Raw genomic sequence first — 23,388 nt, forward strand, 5'->3', positions numbered from 1 at the left:
ACAAAATTGAACACTTTAAGTTGTATGAAGGAAGAATGGCTGATGTAGTTATTCATATTTCCGGCTCCTCGGAGTGCGGGCGTTATGTTAGGCAAACTTACATTGAGTTATTCTTTAAATATAAATTTAAATCAATATTAGATATGACAACATCTACAAATAGGTATGTATAAATAAATTAAAGGTCACTTTTGATTTCGGATCCTTAGTAACAATTTCATTTTGTTCAATACCTAATTCAGGATGCATCTCTCTCAGTGTATACATATGTGCTGTTAGCCATGCGTACATAGATTCGTTGCGAATGTTTGAATGGGTTTCAACACATTTCTATGTACACATCACCATCAAAAGCTTATTTCTCTTGCGGATGCTTTTACGCATAGCTGAGCTTAAAAAACGGAAAAAAATACAAAAACAAAATATACGAAGAAAGAACGCATTGAAACATGTGATCATTAATCTGGTCGTAATTTGCGCTCGCTGCGACAGAGTCCGACACGCCCATCCCTCATTTATAATGGGCCGCTGTTCAGATCGGCTCGACTTAGCTCAGATCGGCTCAAAAATGAAACATTACATCGGCGAATGGCAAATTGTCCCAGTGTGCATGTATGTGTACATATACACATGTACATATATACATATGTATGTATGGACTGCTACCCATGGGCGGGTGCGACCAAATTAACTGCGTAGATTCGCTTTCAGCGATAGCGTCAAAAATTTTCGGGATGAAAAGAGAATATTATCAGCCAGCTCATCGGAAGTCGTTAGATCGAATAGACTAGCATATGTGTATGTATGTACCTAAATGTACTTTTGGACGTATGTATGCACATGTATTGATGGGGCACATAGGAAATTGAATATATATGTATTTAAGCAAATTGTCGTATACCCTAGAATAGAGCATATGATTTGAGAATATGCATTCATTATAGATTGAAGAATATATTTTAAAAAGTAAAAAAATCCACATAGATTTTTTCTCATTCAATTTGAAACGAACCAACGTAGATATATCTTAGCAAAATATTAGAATATATATGTATCTAGATATCCTAAGAAGCATAAACACAGACTGAGACTATACTATTTACACAGGAAACTTATGAATAGCTTAGGTAAAACTTAGTAATATTCCTGAAAATTATTTATCATATAAATATTTAAAATTTAGGAAAAATTTTATATTATTTAAAAACCAAACAGTATTAATATAATTATATAATATATATACATATATAGTCTATGGCTATAATTATACACATATTAATTATATATATATTTCTATATTTATTCGTTAGAGATCATTATAATAGAATTACAGTTTTGTCTAAGTAAACGGATGTAACATACATATGTATATGTAAATAGTACGTAATTAGACAGGGGTATATGACATTTAGTAGAGTATCTGAGATTCTTTAATCGTTAAGTTAAACTGTTTAATATATTCGTAAACAAGCATCTCTCAATTATAAATATATATACATATTATTTAGAGCCCACTTGAGAGCTGATTAAATCTTAATAAAAACATTTTATTTTATTAAGTACTTCGAGTAAAAATGTTTTTAAAGCTGTTAATTAAATAATAAAACATTTTGCCATTAGATTAGTGCTTATATTTAAACTGTGTGCTTTATACTAGCTGCACACACTTATTATACATAATATATACTATTCATATATATGTCTATATATACTATATCTGATGCTCGTGTGCTGTATAATACACATTGTGCAAATTCAGCAAATCGCCCGTGACCATGCTACAAAAAGAGTGAAACAAATGCGAACTGAAGCAGTTTCTGGCATCGTTTAAATAATTTGGACATTTTTGAGCAGCACAATGAAGACATATATGTATGTGCATATGTATAAACGTATATCCATACATATAGACGGGTGTGTTCACCGAGTTTGCTCCCATAGAACTTCATTCCCAGCTGCTTGACAGACAATGCTAGACGAATCGATACGATTCAAATTGTCATACACTATTGACCTTCATGGTGAATAGTTTTCAAAGTGAATGTTTCGAATACTTGGGCACTGCCCAACACTAACCTACATTATCCATAATGGATATTGCCCAATTTTTTGCATACATCGTTTTGTTTGTGTTGCTGGTAGTTAAGATCACTCTTCTTGCATTGCTTGATTGATATGTAGAGCATAACCAATAACCTTTGCGGTCTGTAGAATATTCAAAAGCGCAAAATAAGAACAAAAATTCACCCTATATGGTCTTAACTAAATGCCAATAACCCCATATAAGTTTCAATGTTATGTCTAGAAGGTATTAAGGTAAATTTTTAATATGTGATAATTTTGAAACTAGGTCACAAATCTCCACGTTAATTGCGTTAATTGTGTTCTCAAATACACATGATGTTTATTATATGAATACTTTGTATTTATAATATTCAATATTTTAAATTTAAATTTTAAATATTATATATATTTTTCGTTGGTATAATTTAAAATGAAAATATTGATTTTCTTTTAAGCTATAAATTTAAAAATGTATTTTATTTGGTAAAACATATTTTATAAATTACTTAAATTAAATAAAATATTTGAATGTGACAAGCTAATTTGTGCTAAGAAATTTGTGTAAATACAGTTGATTAATAATTTAAATAAATTTTAAAATGCTACCAAAAATTAAAAATATTTAATTAAAACGAATATTAAAATATTAAAAAAAAAGTTCAACAATATTTATTAATGACTTTCCTGTTTTTGCTAAAAAACTTTTTTAAATACTGTAGATAAATAATTTACATATAATGAAAATGGTTACGAAAAAATAAAAGCTTTCAATTAAAACGAATATTTAAATAATGTAAGAATAAAACAATATATTTATTTGTTTATAATATATACTAACCTTCCTGTGAGTTGAAAATATTTAAGATTATTTAAGAACATATATTTGGACGTCATTTAAATTATAATATTATTTGATCATTTATATTATTCTAAATTATTTCAAACTCAAATTAGAAAGGGTAAAATATTTTATTTTAGTTTCTGTTTGCTTTCTCATTAAAAAAATATATTTTATCAAGACTAAGGCCAGTGATTAATTTTAATTAATTTGTATAATATAAATGCATATTATTTAAAGAGATCGTTTCTAATATTTCATTTATAAGAAAAGCGTTAATATTTCTCGTTTAAAAGCTTGTTAAAACTACATATTCATTTGAAAAATTGGAATCAGTCAGTGCAATTAACGCCTGATAAACTGAGAGCTCGGGAATGTAGTCAAGGCTATATACTGAAGCCAACTGGTTGCTAAGCAAGATGCAGAGAGTGCATCAGCTTCAGCATTAAGTAACTTTAATGAGCTCGTGCACTTCTCGAATATGTGTCAATCGAGCTATTCCCAAGCCAAGCATATTTCCATATGCATATAGACGGATATTTGTTTGGATATATGTACATAGATACTTATACATATAAATAAAAATATAGATGCAATTTGTGTTTACAAACTGTACTTGAAGAAGCTGCGAACAAGCCCTTTACGAAATGAAAGACTGTGAAAAGTACCAAACTAATTGCATATTTATGCCCCAACAGCACACAATTTCTACATACTTCAAAAAAAGCGACAACTATATGAATGTATAGCCATCTATATCGGATATGAAGTGTATTCAAACGGAAATCGAGTCAAGTGTCTGCAATATTTGCATTCGAGCTGAACAACAAATGCGTTTGCATTTGAAGTTTTCGGTCATTCAAGAAGTGTTTATGTTTATTTATGGATATGTTTGTTAGCCTTTTCCACATTTCATTTTATCATGTGTCTATGGATAGAATCCGATCCAAGCGAAACAAAAACAGTTGCTGAGTGTACGTCAACAAGTGCGTTTCTCAAAAGGGAATGAATATGAATGAATGAAATTTTAAGTTATTTTGAAACAATATAATTTATTGCTGAAAATAGCAATGATGAAAATATTTCTGAAACTCACTCAATATTTTAATGAAAAATCAAAGCACAAATATTTCAAAATATTTGAATGTAAATATTATGTTTATTATGAAACCATATAATTTATTTCATTCAAAAAGAAATTTTGTTTCAAATATTTGGAAGTTTGGAAATAATACATAAGTTAATTAAATTAAATTATATTATTATAATTTAAAAATTTGTAAAAAATATTTATATATTATTCGATATGCCACGCTCCCAAAGAGGCGTACAAATTATTTTTAACTTTTTTTTACTTTTTACCTTTTAGAACCATGTATAAAAATAACAATTATTCAGTTTTTGCAAAAAAAAAAAAAAAAAAAATCAATTATTTTCTATATAAATTTACTCTTTTTATATTTACTTCTTTTCCTATTGTTACAAGCAATTTCCTTCAAACAAAGTTGAAAAACAGCTCTAACAGTAAATATTCAGTAGAGCCGCCGTTTCACATTTTTAACACTTCTAGCAAAATTGTTGTTCAAATCTTTTTAAGAGTTGTTTCCCAGATACAAAAGACTCTCAGTCAATATTTCAGCTACCTATCGACAATACCTAATGGCATAATTTTCAATTTTTATTATTTTACGTTTACGTCTATGTGGACTATTGTCTTGTAAGATTGATTGATGCACTTGAGACTGAAACCCAAATGAGAGGAGAAGGAGAAGGAGGAGACGAAGGAGGTTGATATGTCATTGGGCCATAAGTGCATTTTGTAATTGTGACGTTGCGATGAAATGGTTATAGCCATCAAATATATTTCAATTTATTTGGATTTTCTTTTTATTTTCATTTTTTCTCGGTTGCTTTTGAATGCGAGTTTGGCCCCTCCTTCATCCAGTTTTGATACCTTTAAAAGCGGGGGCACGACGCGTGGCATTGTTTAAGATGTTGGTCACACGCTATCAGCTCGGCTTTATGATGGGTTTATTAGAGAAACGGTAATTGAAGCCAGGAATGCTGAAATCTGAATACCCTAGCCGATTAAATGTTTCCTTGACACAGAGACTGATATGACATAAACGTAGGGGGAGCTAGACAAGTTATATCATGTAGATGTAGATATCATTATATGACAATCATATAGATTTGTGGTATGATTATATGACAGCAGTTATTTAATAATGATAGATATATAAAGTTAAGATTCACTATTGAAGCTAGATAAATTTGAGGTAAAAAGGTCTATGCTAACTATAAAAAGATATATACAAATATATAGTTTCGATATGATATAAAGATAAGATAGGCTCCACCAGTTTAAAGAGCTGGTACAACGAATATATCCCGTATTATTTCCATTAATTATTTCTATATTAGCTATTAGTGTTATATACTAAAATAAAAAGAGGCAAACATAACTATATTAGCTTCAGATTGTTGTCCTTTATAGAAATATTTGGTGTTTAAGCGTATGTAATACTCATAAATGTATATAAAAGTATCCATTTGTTGTTACTTACTTAAGAAATCAAAGAAAACTTTTGAAATTTCTAAAAATTAATTTGATTTTATATTGATTTTTATTTTCATTATATTTTTGAATATATTTTTGTTTTACTTAAGTATGGCTTTGACACACTATAGTGTGTCAAAACCGACTTACTGCCTGATCTTCAACAAATTGCTTACCACTGAAACAGAGCTTAAAGATTTCAATTTTGTGTTGTCATCCACAAATAATTTAGGTGCTTAAGAATGAATATGGTAAGGAGTGTAACAAGTCACTTAGTGGAAATTTCATAACTCACAAATGTTTCTGCATTTGCCACTGATCATTTGTATGGCACGCACATGTATAAATCATAATATATTATTGCAATGTTTTCACCAACGGGGAATTTCGGGCGCGATAACGATTGAGTAGAAAACCGCCTCCCAAAAATATTTGTGCATACATATACTAACTATAACTAACAAGTTCGAACAGTTTCCCGATAGATTTTCGTTTCAATTAAAGCCGCCGTCAACATCGCGTGGTACGCAAATCCAAACTAAAATCGCTGGGAAATCGTTTTGGGAATTGAAGCGCGATGAAGACAGCCTCAGCGTGGCCTCAGTCGCAGCCGCAGTCGCGGCCGGCGCAGGCGACGCCAGCTACTGCCGGCCTGTGGCTGCGACAGAGAGCTGTTAAAGCGGGGGCGTCGGGTGGGGGTGGGTGGGGTGAACGAGTTGAATTGCTGGCGGAGGCGCGCGCGCCCAAAAAGTCTGGATGATGCGTGCCTTACAACACTTCGAACGCGACACACTCAACGAGAGTGAGAGCAGAAGAGGGAGAGTGAGATAGAGTGGGCGGAGAGGAATAGCGATACTGCATGTGTGACTGTGAGTGTGATTGAGAGTGTGTTTGTGCGTGTTAGAATATAAGGAATCTAGAGGCTGTTTTACGCACTTTAAATCAGAGCACAACTCGCTTATAGCTATTACTAAAAAATACTCAAAATATACCATCAGACTTACACACACACATACGTATATATACACACATTTACATACATATGTACATATGGTAATCAAATACACATTGTTTTTATCACAAGCGGAAATGTTGGCTCAGCATAATTGCTCGCAGCTCGTCCACAAAACAGGTGCATTCACACACACACATATTTATATATATATATATGTGTGTACATACATTCACATTCAGAGTCCATACAGTTCACACAGACATTACATGTATATACATATATACATACATACATATGTATATACAGTTATATATGTAAGTAGTCAAGATCAAATATTTGTTATGCTAATCGCTCTTGTTGGGTCTGTCACAATAGTTAAGGGTCTCCACATATGTAAGCCCCAAAGACCTTGCCTGAAATACTAGACTAAACAATACCAGAAAACAAATCGTAAACCTCTACACAGAATTATTTATTGCTTCAAGTTATGTCATAAACATTAATTGAGCAAAATTTTAACGTATATACATATATTTCGCAAGAATGTTTCGGGGGTTACAGTTCAAAATACCATATTTTATGATTCACTTATAAATTGATGAACATTAAAAACAAGAAACCCAAAGGAAACCTACAATATTTATAAAAGCTTGTATAGAAGAACTTGACATATCAGCTTAAAGAAATCATAAATTTGAAATATAATAATATAATTAATATATATAACAACTAATTAACTAAATTAAAAATGGGAAAAAGTTTATTATTTATTTATTATTCCAATCTAAAAGAATTATGCCATAAAATGATATTATTTTGGATAATATAATGTGCATAAAATTAAAGTTGTTTTGTTAAGAATAATTCATGGAACAAGAATCCAAAATGTTGAATTAGGAACAATCATAAATTTAATATGATGAACAAGCAAGTCATTAAAAATTAATATATTATATATTTTCTCATTGTGGGAAATTAAATTAAAAGTTGCCACCAAAAATTATCATTAAGATCAATTAAAATTTGTTGTTTTTGGAGCAATTGAATTGCGAGCTGCATTCCATTATTTATAAAATCGTTAAATTCCGGGCGAGTTCATAAATTTTTCTTAACGGCTTATTTTTGTTGCTCGAACGCAGCCAAAAAATTAAAAAAGAATTGAGAAAGAAATCTTGTGGAACGTAACTCGATATTTTAACAGAAATTCGCCTAAGCGCGTAACGTAAATTGAATATTTTCATTAGATTTCAGCATTAATTTATAGTTTTTTTTTTTTTTTTTTTTTTTTTTTTGTTTAATTGATTTGATATATTCTTTATTGCGAGCAATTGAAAATGAACAGAAAAAAGATCTGAAATGAAATGAAGTGTGCTGCTGAACCACTGAGACGCTGAGCCTCTGCATTGTGGGTCATTAATTGGGCTGCAAAGTCATAGATTTTAAATGGATAATCGTCTTTATTGACCCGCTTCTTTGACTTCTGCGTATTACATTAGAGGCAATTTCACGCTAGGGATAGTTGGCGCACAAAGTATTGCCTATGTCGGGTGACAGAGGCACAGAGATTGCGATGGATATTCTGTTTAGTGTTTACTCAGGCAACGACAGGGTTCGGCCTGAGTGTCTCGGACAGGACATAGTTTGTCGGGGACTAGCTCAACATTTCCCTTGATCTGCTCCTGCATGCACTCGAAATTTCGCCTGCGCAGACCAATGGAGCTCCCGGTCGGACACTCACAGTTGCTGAAGTTGCTCGGACGCCAAAAGGCCGGACAGAGTCCGCGATTGCAGTTGTAGATGTCGTCATTGAAGGTCGGCTTCTCAATGTCGGCGCAGCGACGTGGCGAATAATATCGGATTAAGGACTCCCGCATGAGCACACAGCGGAATATGGGCGTTTGGGTACCCGGGCCACAGCTGCGATTACATTCGCCGAAGCCCAACAACTTCCAACTAAATCGCCGACGCTTTCGCTCTTTCATGCGTTGCGCATAGCTGGCATCGGTGTCATTAACGAGCTTACCCGACTCATCCCAGATAGCCTGCAGCTCCTCCTCCTCGTTGACAGTAGAGGACGCTATGGGTATGGTATAATTGTATTGAATATCATTCAGTCCACTCTGCGCATCGAGCACGAAATGCTGTCAGAGATGATCACATATTTAGTCCGAGATTCAATACAAGTTTTCAATTAAGATTTACCATCAGCATCACAGCCTTGGCGAGCGGACCCCTTGATGTAAGCAAAGCGTTCAGCTGATTGTATTCGTAGGCGTTATCATTAAAACTGAATATCTTTAATCGATCTCTCGGTATGAGAAAGACCTCCTCGGCACTTTTCAAAGCTGCAAAATTGAAATTTAATCGAAATTGTAATTCGATATTTCTTTCTGCCTTATATTTCGACTTGCCTAATGAATTATTGCTTCGTATATTTTGCTTGATCGCTAGATTCATTGCTCCAACTGGCAGTTTAGTAATGAGATTATAGCCCTTCGTTGGATTCGTTTTGTTGAAAAGGACAGAGACATGTTTGCACATTACCGAACCGCACTTCACCGGGCTATCCCGCGTTGTAACGGGACGAATTAGGCCGCTGCTATGCACAGCCTGAAAGGAAGAACGAAATACTAGATAAGTCTTCGTACACTTTCAGGATATTCGCGAAAAATATACCAGGAAGGTAAACAGTTGTAAGTATTACAAGAGAATACGGGGTATTGCATAGTCTCCCATACTCATACATATACATTCGAGTTGGCGAATGGGAAATCCTTAGATTTTCTAATATTTCAAGAGATCTGATCTGATTGATATCATTCAAATGTCTGATCTTAACTACTTTAATAAGATCCATTCATATATTTCGTATCATCTCTACGAATGTGAGAACGTGTTGGTTTAATGAGGCTGCAAATATCGGTGGATGTGTTTGATCTTCTTTTCGATAAAGTCGAGTAGCCTATCTCCGCCGGCAAGCAGTGACTGGAGCCACATTGCACACCCATTGCCGGCATTGCTCTAATCAAGTGCACCTCCTAAGAGCCACTTGAATGTTTTGACACAGTTTCTCTTCTTCTTGCTCATTTTGTTTTAGTTATATTTCGAGAGAGTGGGCAGAGAGCCATTAAAACAATGAAAAGGCTTTGTATCTGGGCTAATTACATGTGTATGTAAGTATTCGAAATTATCAGGCGATAATGGGGTCATGTCAACAGAAGGCCCATCGCAACATTATCTATGCATTTTTGTTTCTTTTACCAAGCCACGCTGCTGCTGTCTCTGCTGCTGCTGCTCTGATGCGTATAGAAAAAAAACTAATTAAATTATAAATTGGAAAGACCCGAAAGCCATATGAATATGGAAATCATTGGCAAACGATATTAATTAAGATTTATTACATTTGGCAGCTATTCAAGAACCTCACAGCTGCACTCGCAGTGTGTGTGTATCTGCTTGTGTGTGGGGGTGTGTGTGTGGCCACCCATAAAGCAGTTTAACGGACTGTATTACAATGCAAGAGTACCTACATACATATAAGCCTACATACCTGCCTATATCTACCTTACATATTCATGTGCAACCGTATGTGCTAAGCACTTGAGCAATTTGCATGCTTTTGGAGAAAATTGGCTTTAGACAATTTAACCTGGCCATAAAGAGAAATCAAATGCATTCAACATTGAATTGTGGCTGCCCTTGCCGCATGCCCATCATTAAAAAGCCAAAATGAATGACTACAGAAATATTTCAATTATCTACAAAACATTGGCAAAGGCCTAGAGTATTGTTATTCCTAACATTGGAGTTTTACTTCAGTTAGTCGAAGTGCCATGAAAGCTTGCCTTATACACAAAGCCATCTAGTGCATATTTTGAAGTTTCGCCTTTACAGATGACATCACTCGGCGGCCCATAAACTTTGTGGAATAACGAGTTGAAATGAAATTTTATCGAGTTGCCAATTCAACAGCAGATAGAACTCAATTTGCAATTGGTATAAATGTACGCAATAAAAATCCAGCCACAGGCCGGAAGAGGCAAAGTTATTATTTGCAGATGTTATAGAAAATGAGAGAGAAATCGAAGAATAAGCTTTTAGAATATTAAATACCCTATAAATAATTATTTTACATTTATATTACATATTTTACATTTTACGTTACATGTCATAACTGATTAGATTATATATGTAGTAGTAAAACTAGTTCACTCACCCGACAAATTCCCTCCACACAGACAGCCTGTCGTCTATAAAAGTGCGTATAGTATACGGCCGGACGATTGCACGGCGTACCATCGGTGACCGATTGATTCATACTGATGAACAAATCAGAGTTTGTCGCGCGGCAGAACAGCATGCACTCGTCATGCTCTTTTTCATATCCGACCCAATTATAGAAAGTCTCACGATAGGGCACGTTATTAAATTTTTCGCATTGTTCGTCACGCAATCGCTGCTTTCCTGGCTTACAGCGCTCCTCCTTGCACTGACGATATCGCTTCAGCACTCCCGAGCAGCCCGTTTGGCCACTGCCGGGGTAGAAACGCCTCTCCACTGCGCTCTCCATGGTTGAGTTCTTAAAACTGCGAATGCATTAGATATATTAGCTTTGAGCATGACAATCATAATCTTTGAACCACTTACCGCTCTAAGCATTTCCGCTGCTTGATTTGCACACAAGTGGTGGAGCATTTACTCCACTTCTCCCAACGATCCCAGGAGTAAAACGTGCCAACTCTGTCGAATGAGCTCTGGTTGCGTTGTCGCGTCTGCTTGCTGACTTCATTCTCATCCACATAATCCGTATAATCATCATCAATATCGTCGCTGAGCTCAGATTTTATCATTATGTTCGTAATATTGTCATTGACCACTTGGGTGGCATCATTCAGATGAATCTCCAAGCATGATAGCAATAAAATACTTAAGACTCTAAAGAATTACAAATTTATTTTGAATACATATTCACTTTGACTTTATTATCTGACAGAATGACTTTTTAATCACGAAATTCGTTTGTCGCAAGGTTAATTGCTGCCAGCGATTAAAATACAAAATGTAACTTGAAGTTTTCAACAGATTTTATTGGAAAGACAAATACTGTGTGGTCATAAATTTAATGAATGAGCTTTATAGGAATTGTATTAGTAATACAATTATTATAAATCATGCACGCATGTGCACACAAATAAATTTTATGAATGAGCTAATTCAAATGCAATATTAATTGAACTCTGCTTATCTGTCGAACGTTCAGTCTAATTCATAAATAAGCCCACTGACCTTATCAACTGCATTCTCTTGTATTTGACTCTCAACTGTGTATACTATAGAACGATCAAGTCAGATGAAGCGCATCAAACGCGTGTGCCATTACAAAAGCCTAAGGCACAACTAAGAACATTTCGAAAACATTTTAAACATTGCGGTCAAAAAGCCAAAATATACACGAGGGTGGTATACAAAATCTATAACATAACAGAATATGTAAAGTTAATTTTATTTTTGCATTGATTAATACAAAATAAAAATGATACAAAAAATATAATTCGTTTTTCATTTCTCTCTTTAGCTAGCAACATTTTAAGATTACTCTCAAATATAAACAGATCTCAGCTGACGTACTAATCTACGCTATATATCTCTTAACCGCACTCGCTCTCTATAACATAGACTATATTAATATACCAACTCAACTATTTGGCGCGTGGTCTTATCTATACATACAAATATTTATATTCTAAACACTTGAATGGCTCAACGAAATAAAAATACGATCAGCTTTCGTCGACTTCAGCGCGCTTTAGCATGGGTTCCTTGATATTGTAATACTTGGCATATTTCTGTAAAGGAATTAATTATATGTAATCATGTATTTAAAGATTGCTTTCACATATTAAACAGTGTTTTTTACCTCGCAGAGTTCAAGATCTAAGCGACATATGGCTTGAAAAGGTTCACTTGCAATGGATTCTTTTGAATTATTCAATTTAATTTGGGGCAATCCATCTGCTCCGTTCTCCATCCATATCAGATTCTCTTTGATCAAAAACGATATGATCAATGAATTTTGAACGGTGTCCATAAAGTTTTGGGGATTACATATCAGTTTAAAATATGGTATTGGTTGGTTATTGCCGGCTCGGTAAATATTTTTAATCTGTTTCATCACATGATTCACAGCTGCCGAGCCTTCGCCCCTGCGTTCGAGCTTGTCGGCTTGCTTCGGACGTTTTTCTACGGCCTAAGATATAAAATGATTAATATAGATTGATAGATTGTATTATAAACTTACATTTATTGTGGTTTTACGTGCTGCTCGCTGCTTGGGAACAAGCTGTTTGGGCTCTACATTAATAAAAGGCAACATCGAGGCATTTGTAAAGCTGGGCACTCCATGTCGGCAAGCAAGGCTGCACAGGGCATTCCAATCCTCTACATTGTCTTTAAAAACAACATTGTTCTTCATACAGTAGGTATACATTTCATGAAGTTCTCATCTCAAATTGTGTTGTGGAGCCCTGCATTCCACATTTGGTATTGGTGCAGGGCTCTAAATTATACTTACAATGGCCGTACAATACATTCGATCTGTGATATTCGTATTATACTGTATTGCCTTTCCAACAACTTCGTGGTTTCGTCTTAAGAGTTCAGAGTCCAGCAAAATCTCTGTTGAGTTTGTTTTGCGCTCCTCATATCCTTTCACTACATCGTTCGCTTTACCTAATATATCAAAAATGGCCGACATGGACTCTCCGAAAGAACGGGACTCAATTTTTTGCTCTATAAAAAAGGGCGCCATTATTAAGGCAATGGTAAACTTGCCGCAAAACTTACCAATCTGTATATTTTTTTCAATTAAATCTTGAAGTTGGATTATACGCCCACTTTCCTCAACTTCTTCATCCTGTTGACTTGTTTGCATATTATCAGTACAATCCATTATTTATTTACATATGGTTTACGAATTTAAGAACAAATTGCTACACTAGATAGCGACGTCTATCGGCATCTAATAATTCGATTATTGAAGTAAGCAGTAATTTATATCGATAACTGTATGTTTTTTATGTTTGAAGGCTTAGAATTGAATTGATTGGGATTGTAAATTATTATAAAAGGATTTATATTTCCAATATGTCGACTTTAGCGGATGTCCCCAAAAGTGAAATATTTAAACTAACTTATGTACTATCAAATGAGTCGCATTTAATTAGTTTAAACACAATTTAATATTACTTTCTAAGTTTATTTCCCTGAGGGGGTGGACGATTGCCTTGTCCTGCATTTCCACCTCGCATACCTCCATTGCCAAGTCCTCCACCGCTAGGCCCACTGCGAACACCAAAGTTGTTTCGATTTCCACTCCGTGGTGCACGTTGGTTTTGATTCTGCGATGAGTTGCCGCCGCGATTTTTGTTCATTTCAGCACGATTCCTTGATTTGGCTTGTGCATCTTCTTTTACCATGTCGATCACTTCGTCTGGAATACGTAGATACTTTATTGTGCTACCACGTATATAGCATTCCGGCATGCGCCAAAATCTGTCGCCATCCTAAAGTGATATAAAATTTATTTAATACACATGGTATACTTAGATAAAGAACATTGTATACATGAGAAGTTATATGCAGTTACTCCTTACCTTTGAAGTACAAATTACATCACGCAGGTTAATATTCATCCAAGAGTCGCAACTAACTAAATGACCATTGTAGGTTTCTCCATTTTTCAGCTCCACCAGCTGTTAAAATTAATTTTTAAGCGAGTATAAACAAATCCAATTAGTACAGACCGAGCTAAATGCCGGTATACAACTTACCATAGGATGACTTTGAGCTGTTTTTAAAAGTGATAGCGGCAGCTTTAATTAAAAACATTCATTATAATTATGATATGTTATTAGCAATGGAGAAATATAATATTGCTTACCATTTTTACTTTATATTTTTACAAACAAAAAGTAATGAGTACTTTAGTGATGACACTTTCAGGTTGCGAATATGAATCGTTCATGTTAAAGGGAATCAATATTGGTATGCTTCTTTTGAGCTAGATCACGAATCAATGCAACTCTGAAATGGCAACATAAATATTTCTTTATTGACAAAATTTGTTAATGTAACAAGTATACAATAATATCAGCTATAAAAAATATATAAACATGGCATCGAAAAGAAAACAAAATTTTGATTTATCTGATAGTGATATATTTAAAAAGAAACACACTTTAGACTCAGATGAAGAGGATTCCGACGACTACGAACGGTTTGCAAAGATTTACTAAATATAAAAGCAACAAGAAATATTTATTTTAATATTATTCTTAATATAGAGACAATCTCAATGATAGCGATATTGAAGGTGGTGAGGAGGGTGTAGGTAAAGTAGAAGATGATGTCAAAATAACACCATTTAACATGCGTGAGGAACTGGAGGAGGGACATTTTGATAAGGAAGGCCACTATCACTGGAACAAAGAAGCTCAAATTAAGGATAACTGGTTGGATAACATCGACTGGGTTAAGGTATTGAGATCTCTATATAAATCATAATCAGTTACTAATAAATTACTTAATAATTTATATAATAGGTAGAGAAAGATAAAAACTACTTTGATCCAACCAACGAAGATAACTCAGCTGATGGCAGCTTACCTCCTAAACCATTTAACCAATCAATGGCGCTTACCAAAATGCTTGAGTTTATGAAGCCAGGGGAAACTGTGCAAATGGCTTTGCAGAGATTGGGTCGTAAGCGACCTAAATTATCCACCCTCGAGAAGCTGCGGCAAAAAAAAGCGGGAATTGTGAACACTGAAACGCAGCAAATTGCAAAGCTAACCGAATTGGCAAACGAAATATTGTCAAATACAGGAAACATGGATATATATCAGGAGACATATGAAAGGATAAAGCAAAAACTAGAGGATTTGCCAAGTACAAGCAAGCCCGTGGGCGATTCTTTTGATATGTATGCCGATGATTTCGAAGAAAAGGAGTCCAAACTCTTAAAGGGCTCACAAAAAGAGGCAAAGGAACCAAGTACAAATGAACTAAAATGGGAGTTTAAATGGAAGCAGACCGATGAAGAAATTCAGGGCCCATACAGTACAGAGAAAATGTTTAATTGGTCTCAAGGAGACTATTTTAAGACTGGAGTATATGTACGCAAAGTTGGGGAGAATTCAAATTTTTACTCGAGTAATAGGATAGATTTCGATTTGTATTTGTAAACAAAAATCATTTGTTAATGCTTAACGCTAAGTAACTTCTTTGTTCTTCTATTCGAAATAAAGAAACATTTTAGGTTAATCGAGATCTTGAAGCTTAAAACATTATTATAGAGATAATATTTTCTTGCTTTAATATACACAATTTATATATTGAAGATTTTAAAGTACATGATTCCTGTAAAATAATGGAAATTTCAATATATTGCGGCTTGATTGATAGATGGTGGTGAATATAAATATAAATAACAAAATTTACTTCAATGGTGAAGTGCACAAAAAGTTACTTTTCTATCCCTACAATTTTTTTTTTTTTTTTTTTTTTTGTTAACATTATGTTGAAAAACTTTGAGTTTTAAGAAAAGCCGGTGAATAGATTGTGGTGGCATATCGATAACACTTTATCTGATAGTTCGGTTTTCAACATCTCTGTTACTAATAGCAACACATTGTTGTTTACAAATTTATTGACATAAGAAAATTAGAATACTTTTGTAGTTGTGTTCGTAATCCTCACAAATTCCGGCTTAGCAAAATTTATCGGCCAGCACCCACTGGTCACATAAAAAATTGCAAAAGCTCGAGTTACCATTCACGACGGTCCATCAATTGCGCGAAATGTTCAAAAACACGTTTCAATCCGGATTTCTGTCAATACTTTACAGCATTGGTTCCAAGCCACTCCAGCTATGGGACAAGAAAGTTCGAAATGGCCACATCAAACGAATAACTGACAATGATATTCAAAGCCTAGTTCTTGAAATAGTTGGAACTAACGTTAGCACAACATTTATCACTTGCCCAGCTGACCCAAAGAAGACGCTGGGCATTAAGTTGCCTTTCCTGGTGATGATAATCAAGAACATGAAGAAATACTTCACCTTCGAAGTCCAGGTAAGTCATATATGCATACGTATACGTAAGGAAGGCTCATTGCAATTGCATATCTGAACAGGTTCTAGACGATAAAAATGTGCGACGTCGCTTTCGCGCCAGCAATTATCAATCGACCACACGGGTGAAGCCGTTTATATGTACAATGCCAATGCGTTTGGATGAGGGTTGGAATCAAATACAATTTAATTTGTCCGACTTTACACGTCGCGCCTATGGCACCAACTATGTTGAAACACTACGGGTTCAGATCCATGCAAATTGTCGAATACGTCGAGTATATTTTTCGGATCGACTATACTCGGAAGATGAGCTTCCTCCAGAATTCAAATTGTTTTTGCCTATACAAAAACCAGTTCAAAAGTCGAACGCCATATGCAGTTAACCAGCTTCGATGTAGATTGAATTCCAAAATATATGCACATATATATACATATGTCGCCAGCTATAATGACAAACCAAAACAAATTTATAATCACTTGGCAACAACAAATTTTCTTGCAAGCCGGCATACGCGTTTATTAAAACACTTATCTATGTCAATTATGCGCTTACTACAAAAATTTGAAATAAAAATTCACTATTTATGTTAACATTTTGCATTCTAGCTCTCTTTTGTTAGTATCTCAGCGCCCGTATCTGTGACCAGAATCGTATGCTCGAATTGTGCGCTCCGTGAATTGTCCAAGGTGATTGCCGTCCATCCGTCTTCCAAAATCCCGATTTCGCCACCGCCTAGAGACAGTATTGGTTCAATGGTAAAAGTCATGCCTGCTTGCATTTTACCCGGTACCTCATTGTCTAAAATTGAAATAGAAAAGAATGAATTACTATAACAGATATGTAACCAATTGATACAGAAATTATCCATCTAGAACAATCTACATATTTCAACATAACAACTTTGTCCCTTTAAGAGTCCTTTATACTCTAAGAATCATAAAACCAGTGTGATAGACAGAGATAGTAGCCGTTACTTAGTTTGAGTCCCTCTCACTTGCTCTCCCAAACGTACATATTAATGTACGAGGTACGAATGTATATATGCATGTGTACAATTAAGCACCTTGCTCTCTCTCCCTATCAACAAGAAACAGAAGTGAGAGTCGTGAAGCGAATGTGATAGACAGAGATAGTCGCCACTACTTAGCTTTATTGGTTGTGCCACTCTTAAACGTATATTTATTTGTATGAGGAGCATATCTTTGTATGTATGGACATATCTTCTGTATTGAGTGCAAAGTATTGCACAATAGTTGAAGGAATTGCAACGGTACAATTGTAATTTCTAATTAAGTAAAGTATTGTCACTGTATGGGATTATAAATAAAGCTCTTACCATAGTGATAAATTTCGGGTGGTCCATGAAAGTAACTGCCGATGCCATGGCCAATAAATGCGGATACCGATTCCAGCTGATGTTCTTCGCAATATCTCTGTATGCATTTGCCGATTTCTTTGAAGGGCACCCCCGGACCGCAAAGTTCGATGCACTTGTTTAGGCACTCACGCGTACAGTTCACCAAGAACCTGCCACGTTCATCGACATCGCCAATGAGAAACGTCTCGGAACAATCGCCATGGTATCCATTCTGGTATACAGTGACATCGATATTAATGATGTCGCCGTCAAACAGGGGTCGGTCATCCGGTATGCCATGGCAGGCCACATTGTTAACGGAAGTGCATAAGGACTTTGGAAAGCCGGCGTATCGCAGAGGGGACGGGTAGGCATTTAAAGAGAGTATTCGTTCGTGCGCATAACTATCTATTTCATCCGTAGTCACGCCAACTTTTGCCATTTTGCCACATTCCTGAAGAATTTGCGCGGCCAATTTACCGCTTGCTCTCATGTGATTGATCTGCTCATCATTTTTTATTTCAGGACTTCCATTTGTGTTGCCTGGCGGCTGTGGTGTATAGTAATAGGGAGGCTTCTGAATGTGTTTGGGAACGCTACGCTCATTGGAAACTCTTCCAGCCGTCGTTATAATTTCCCACTTGCCCTTATCTCTGTAATACAGAGAGATGCGTTTGTAGAATTGGCATATTTTCCATTTTTTATCAGTTAATTAATTTCATTATATAAGAATAATACAATGGCTGGATGAGCAGCTAGATCCTCGGTGGTTCCATCAAAAATCTGTTTATCTGCGTTTTTAGACATTGTCCCTTGTAGGATATAATACAATATTAATTAGTTGAACATATTTTTAAGTGAACCATTGAAATTTGTAACTCAATAATTGGTTCAAATCTGTCGACCGTTTATTAATAATCTTTTACTGTAAGCATAAGAAAAAAATGTACTATTACAAACATTATATATTAAATAGATCATACCGTTTGCTAAGTTGGAAGAAATTTCTCCGTACATGTTGACTATAAATATGCCAGCTACTTTTTGATGCTTGAAGCAGCATTTCTTTAATTATTATTATTTAATTAACAACAATTAAAATAAACAATAGTTCGAACAGCTGGGCACGCACGGCGATTTGCAGAAATTTAGCCGATAGTACTATCGAATTAGGTATTCTTATCGATAGTAGTCAAGAAATTTGTAAACAAATTAGCCAATTTATGCTATTAGAAATAAATTGATATATCATGAGTTGTAACTATGCTGAAGGTCTTTCAGCTTACGAAAATAAAGGAATCCTCGGTGTACCGGAAGTAAGCAATACATTTAAATTAAATGGTACATAGAAAAATGGTTGACTATATTTGATTTTAGAACTTCGACACTGAAGAAGTTGTGAACCAAAAATGCAAACAGTTGGCTAACTTAATTAAGGATTCGAAACATGTGGTGTTTCATACAGGTGCAGGTCTCAGCACTTCAGCTGGTATTCCCGATTTTAGGTAATATATTATGAATTTTAATGAATTATTAAGATAGCTGAAAAAATAATAGGGGACCTAAAGGAGTCTGGACACTGGAAGAAAAAGGAGAGAAGCCTACTTTCAATATATCTTTCGACGAGGCTAAGCCAACAAAATCTCACATGGCGTTAAAAGCGTTAATTCAGCATGGATATGTACAATATATTGTGTCACAAAATATCGATGGCTTACATTTGAAGTCTGGACTAGATCGCAAGTACCTGGCGGAGCTGCACGGAAATATTTTCATTGAGCAATGTCAAAAATGTCGACGACAGTTTATAAGCCAGACGACGGTAGCAACTGTGGGGCAAAAGCTATTGGGACGTCCGTGCAGATCTGCTGAAGTAGGTCAAAGTCGTAGCTGTAGAGGAGGTATTATGCAGGATAACGTCTTGGATTGGGAACATGATCTACCAGAACGGGACTTAGATATGGCATTCATGCATTCCACGTACGTTTATTTTAAATTGGCATCGCAGAGTACGACATTTAAAATCCATATATTCTTTAATTAGTCTAGCTGATGTTAACATTACCCTTGGCACAACTCTGCAGATTGTCCCAAGTGGAAACTTACCTCTTAAAAATCTAAAACATGGTGGAAAGCTTGTCATTTGCAACCTGCAGCCCACAAAGCATGTAAGTCAACTTATACAAGTTATATTTCATCTACTGACTTTTTTATTACAGGACAAGAAAGCATTTTTAAACATTTCAAGTTATATTGACATTATATTAGAAAAAGTTTGCAAACGTTTGGGCGTCGAGATTCCAGAGTACTCCGAGGATTGTGATCCAACAAAGAATGACAACATTTCGGAATGGACGCTGCCGCAAGAGTATGTTAAAGAGTTGGATAAACAATTCAAAGAGTATCAGAAAACATTTGCAAAAAGTAATAAGAACACACTGATAAATAAGAAACTTATCAAAAAGCGCAAACGGAGCGAATAAATAGCATTTAAATATGTAGTTACTAAGCTATGTCCTATTATAACATAAGTATAGTATAAATCAAATACATAATTAACCATACTGCCTATAACTTAAATTACTCATATCTAAAACTGTTTTAAAACAGGACGATTCTGCAAGGATTGCAGCTCGCTAAGCATCGTAGCAACATTAAATCGCAAACGTTGAAACATTGACAAAGGCAGCTCTAAAGTACGATGTTCGCCATTATTCAATTTAAAATGCAATACAATTGTGGGCTTATCCAGCTGGGCCATTCTACAATTAAAGAAAACATTAACTTTCATACATATATTTATTAGAAACATATTGAGTTGAATTTTCATTCCAAATTATGTGCGCTTTCTCTGCGATTATTTGCTAATCGATATTCAATCGATTAGTTTATTCACATAACGGCAACAAGTTCTCAATTAAACAAATGCAGGCATAGAATGCATAATAAACCTGACATATTGCGACGACTTTACTTACGTTGAGCCCAAGGAAATATTTATCCGCCATTGCATGTCCAACATTTTTGGTCTTTCCATTTTGGTTTCAGCAAAATTTCTACTAAGCGTCGTACGGTGGTTAATCAGCACCTTGGTCAAATCGTCAGCGCAAGCATCTGTGAAGCTAAAAGCGCATAAGCTGAATTATAGTTTCTATAATGCTTAGCTTACCACAAATCGTCAATTAAGCACTGCCGCAGTTCTTGCTCCTTGACCACACCTTTTGGACAGCGTAAATAGATTTGCATTATCAACAGCACCATAGTAAACAGTTCACAAAAGTTCTTAGGCACTTCGTGGCCTGCATTTTTAAGTTTATTTATTGCAAGTTCCAAAACGTCAGGTGATGATTTTTTTGTTTCGATATAGTGTACCGAAACTTGTATTAAGACGCGTAATGTTGATTTACTTAATTGTGGAATGTATATGGTGTATGGCTTGACGCTTTTCAAAACATGATACCGAAAGTTTAGGGACATTTTGTTAGTTTCAATTTTATAAATACAGATGTAGCCTCTTTTGTCGCTCCAATTGCACTAGCCCAATATAGCGATGCGCGACACGAAAGCTCGTGAACAAAATCATCGTATGCTTTGGTGATGAACGATAATTGCTAATAAGAATACACGAGTTATATATGTATATACCTTAATTATGTGAAAACCAACAAATGAATTTAAGCTTTATAGATTTTTAATAATTAAAATTTTTTAATTTCTTGATTTACATCACTATTTGATATTTGGATGAGGGCAAATATTAAAACCTTTACAACTACTTTATATCGCTATGCGGGTAGTTCAAAAAATTGTTCAAATCGGTGAGCAGTAAATTCAAAACAAAATTATTTTCATACCGAGCCGTTAGCGTAAGTGATTAGATACAAGATAATTATTGTTAGATAACGGCAACACAATTTCGACAATGCAGTATAAACGATGTTAGCATAGTACCGAAATTGACCAGAAACGCTGATAGGACTGGTGGATTTATTATTTTTAAATTAAATTATAATTAGTAAACATTTTGATTTTGGTTGTAGGAATATAGACGAGCTACAAGATAAGATACAATAAGAGCTTACATACATGCATATGTACACAGGTGTACATACATTAATAAGCAAAATTACGGTTGTTGAATGATTTTTGATTGCAGATGGAAATCATAATGATAAGATTTTGTACATTATTTGTATACTTTAATAATTTGCATTGAGTTGGTATATGCATAAATTAATTGTGTCACACATTTGAATTTCTTATGTTCTCTCGTTTTAAATTAATGCAACACAAACAAAATGCTCCCGTTCGATATACAATATCATTTTAAAGTTATTTTTTCTTGTTTTTTGTTTTTGTTATGCGATAAAGAACTATTATTAACGCGGCCCGCTTCTTCGAAACTGTTCTTCCTTTCCTCTCTACCTCCTCCTCATCCATTCATCTGAGGCGACGGCACCGACACACACACGCACGCATGGAATTATTAGATGATGCTGACGCTGCTTATGCTGGCAGTTGCAGCTTCTTGCCTTTGAGCACTTTGGTAATATACAGATAGAAGAAATCGCAGTAGAGAATAGTTTGGACGACGCCCGCAAAGATCGCAATCAGATCATAATGCGACTCCACCATGTAACGATAGACCCAATTAAGCAGATATAGAGCACGGTACGAGCCGAGGGCAAACAGATAATGGCTGGTAATCGATTCAGCTTCTCCAGTCTTGCTCACCAGGAACAGCTGCGGCAATATAGCGACCGATTCCAAATAGATCGAGAATGTCCAGAGCACCTCCATCACGGTAAAATCATGATTTATTACCAATGAGAGTAGAGCGCATGGTATAAGCAAAAATTCAATGCGGAACGAATCGTGATTGTGATCGTAGGTGGCTTTAAATTTCACATACATCAAGTAAACCGTGGCGCCTGATGTGGCCAGGAAGAGCACCTTCATCACCGAATTGTAGAGGCTGACGTATGTGGTGAAGAGGTCCAGATAGCGTGTCAGATAGACGACGGCGAATAGTATTTGCGATTTTCCAGAAATGCCGGCACATGATCTTGTTTTCCATATTTTAAGCAAAAGAATTATAATAGCAAATACATGCGACAAGTCTCCAGCAAATCGAAAAATATTCATTCTGAGTGATTCGTATGTTCTTTTTTTCGATTTTAGTGTGAAATGTTTTTTCTCCTCGTGGTTGCTTGATTGTATCCGTTGTCCTCCTAAATTGAGAAAAATGATATTAAATTACGTTATAATGCAATTGCAAATATAATAAATTACTTTACCAAACTGAATTATTTGTTTAATTTTCACTTGTTTTGCCAACGAGCTAAAACTTTTTGGTGTTGTGCCGCCTATATGTACGTAGAATGTCGGCACAAAAGAGAGAAACAAAGAGAGCCAAAGTGACGTGGCCACATACATATATGAGCGACTGAGACGTTTGAACACAACAAATTTGTTCTC

General features: G+C 35.0%; 10 protein-coding genes across 13 annotated transcripts in view; 3 read left to right on the forward strand and 7 right to left on the reverse strand.

Annotated features, from left to right (window-relative positions):
* Positions 1-8,554, reverse strand: part of loh (thrombospondin type 1 domain containing lonely heart) — a 27,573-nt gene extending 19,019 nt beyond the window's left edge. The window contains exon 1 of one of the 3 annotated variants that reach the window (XM_089464607.1): positions 8,441-8,554. The gene's annotated coding sequence lies outside the window, so the exon portion shown is untranslated. Of the gene's footprint in view, positions 1-5,638; positions 6,104-8,440 lie in introns of those variants that run through there. The other 2 variants (XM_018003280.2, XM_089464606.1) reach the window with 2 other exon arrangements.
* Positions 7,670-11,833, reverse strand: LOC108610908 (thrombospondin type-1 domain-containing protein 4-like). The gene is made up of 6 exons (XM_018003284.2): positions 11,704-11,833; positions 11,065-11,352; positions 10,634-11,003; positions 8,829-9,027; positions 8,620-8,762; positions 7,670-8,558 (listed from the first exon to the last, which is right to left on the reverse strand). The coding sequence occupies exons 1-6, from the start codon at positions 11,715-11,717 to the stop codon at positions 8,001-8,003; spliced, it is 1,572 nt and encodes a 523-aa protein (XP_017858773.1). The 5' UTR covers positions 11,718-11,833; the 3' UTR covers positions 7,670-8,000.
* Positions 11,484-13,504, reverse strand: Nse4 (SMC5-SMC6 complex kleisin component Non-SMC element 1). The gene is made up of 5 exons (XM_018003290.2): positions 13,261-13,504; positions 12,989-13,206; positions 12,716-12,883; positions 12,335-12,664; positions 11,484-12,263 (listed from the first exon to the last, which is right to left on the reverse strand). The coding sequence occupies exons 1-5, from the start codon at positions 13,364-13,366 to the stop codon at positions 12,198-12,200; spliced, it is 888 nt and encodes a 295-aa protein (XP_017858779.1). The 5' UTR covers positions 13,367-13,504; the 3' UTR covers positions 11,484-12,197.
* A 28-nt stretch (positions 13,505-13,532) lies between these two features.
* LOC108610919 (U6 snRNA-associated Sm-like protein LSm4) lies at positions 13,533-14,455 on the reverse strand. The gene is made up of 4 exons (XM_018003297.2): positions 14,357-14,455; positions 14,247-14,288; positions 14,070-14,168; positions 13,533-13,979 (listed from the first exon to the last, which is right to left on the reverse strand). Exons 1-4 carry the CDS (start codon positions 14,357-14,359, stop codon positions 13,659-13,661), a joined length of 465 nt encoding a protein of 154 aa, XP_017858786.2. The 5' UTR covers positions 14,360-14,455; the 3' UTR covers positions 13,533-13,658.
* Positions 14,456-14,556: 101 nt separating this feature from the next.
* On the forward strand, positions 14,557-15,742 carry holn1 (CD2 antigen cytoplasmic tail-binding protein 2 homolog holn1). The gene is made up of 3 exons (XM_018003298.2): positions 14,557-14,692; positions 14,760-14,952; positions 15,018-15,742. The coding sequence occupies exons 1-3, from the start codon at positions 14,589-14,591 to the stop codon at positions 15,657-15,659; spliced, it is 939 nt and encodes a 312-aa protein (XP_017858787.1). The 5' UTR covers positions 14,557-14,588; the 3' UTR covers positions 15,660-15,742.
* Positions 15,743-16,058: 316 nt separating this feature from the next.
* Positions 16,059-17,143, forward strand: Bug22 (cilia- and flagella-associated protein 20). The gene is made up of 2 exons (XM_018003295.2): positions 16,059-16,550; positions 16,612-17,143. Exons 1-2 carry the CDS (start codon positions 16,275-16,277, stop codon positions 16,933-16,935), a joined length of 600 nt encoding a protein of 199 aa, XP_017858784.1. The 5' UTR covers positions 16,059-16,274; the 3' UTR covers positions 16,936-17,143.
* On the reverse strand, positions 17,044-19,035 carry LOC108610913 (methionine aminopeptidase 1D, mitochondrial). The gene is made up of 3 exons (XM_018003289.2): positions 18,894-19,035; positions 17,890-18,563; positions 17,044-17,351 (listed from the first exon to the last, which is right to left on the reverse strand). The coding sequence occupies exons 1-3, from the start codon at positions 18,971-18,973 to the stop codon at positions 17,155-17,157; spliced, it is 951 nt and encodes a 316-aa protein (XP_017858778.1). The 5' UTR covers positions 18,974-19,035; the 3' UTR covers positions 17,044-17,154.
* Positions 19,036-19,084: 49 nt separating this feature from the next.
* Sirt6 (sirtuin 6) lies at positions 19,085-20,484 on the forward strand. The gene is made up of 5 exons (XM_018003288.2): positions 19,085-19,226; positions 19,288-19,415; positions 19,468-19,890; positions 19,955-20,078; positions 20,130-20,484. Exons 1-5 carry the CDS (start codon positions 19,161-19,163, stop codon positions 20,391-20,393), a joined length of 1,005 nt encoding a protein of 334 aa, XP_017858777.1. The 5' UTR covers positions 19,085-19,160; the 3' UTR covers positions 20,394-20,484.
* LSm-4 (COMM domain containing 5 Like Sm protein 4) lies at positions 20,098-21,387 on the reverse strand. The gene is made up of 3 exons (XM_018003294.2): positions 21,080-21,387; positions 20,889-21,032; positions 20,098-20,672 (listed from the first exon to the last, which is right to left on the reverse strand). Exons 1-3 carry the CDS (start codon positions 21,385-21,387, stop codon positions 20,501-20,503), a joined length of 624 nt encoding a protein of 207 aa, XP_017858783.1. The 3' UTR covers positions 20,098-20,500.
* A 468-nt stretch (positions 21,388-21,855) lies between these two features.
* On the reverse strand, positions 21,856-23,367 carry KdelR (ER lumen protein-retaining receptor). 2 transcript variants are annotated; one of them, XM_018003286.2, is made up of 2 exons: positions 23,208-23,367; positions 21,856-23,141 (listed from the first exon to the last, which is right to left on the reverse strand). In XM_018003286.2, the coding sequence occupies exons 1-2, from the start codon at positions 23,344-23,346 to the stop codon at positions 22,417-22,419; spliced, it is 864 nt and encodes a 287-aa protein (XP_017858775.2). In that variant the 5' UTR covers positions 23,347-23,367; the 3' UTR covers positions 21,856-22,416. The 2 variants fall into 2 exon arrangements, with proteins under 2 accessions (XP_017858775.2, XP_089320741.1); XM_089464615.1 differs by lacking the exon at positions 23,208-23,367 and having other exon boundaries at positions 21,856-23,055.
* Between the last annotated feature and the right edge of the window lie 21 nt (positions 23,368-23,388).

Source organism: Drosophila arizonae, chromosome 3 (genome assembly GCF_054131065.1).
Source record: "Drosophila arizonae isolate 15081-1271.41 chromosome 3, UAZ_ARI_1.0, whole genome shotgun sequence".
Taxonomy (NCBI): Eukaryota; Metazoa; Arthropoda; class Insecta; order Diptera; family Drosophilidae; genus Drosophila; species Drosophila arizonae.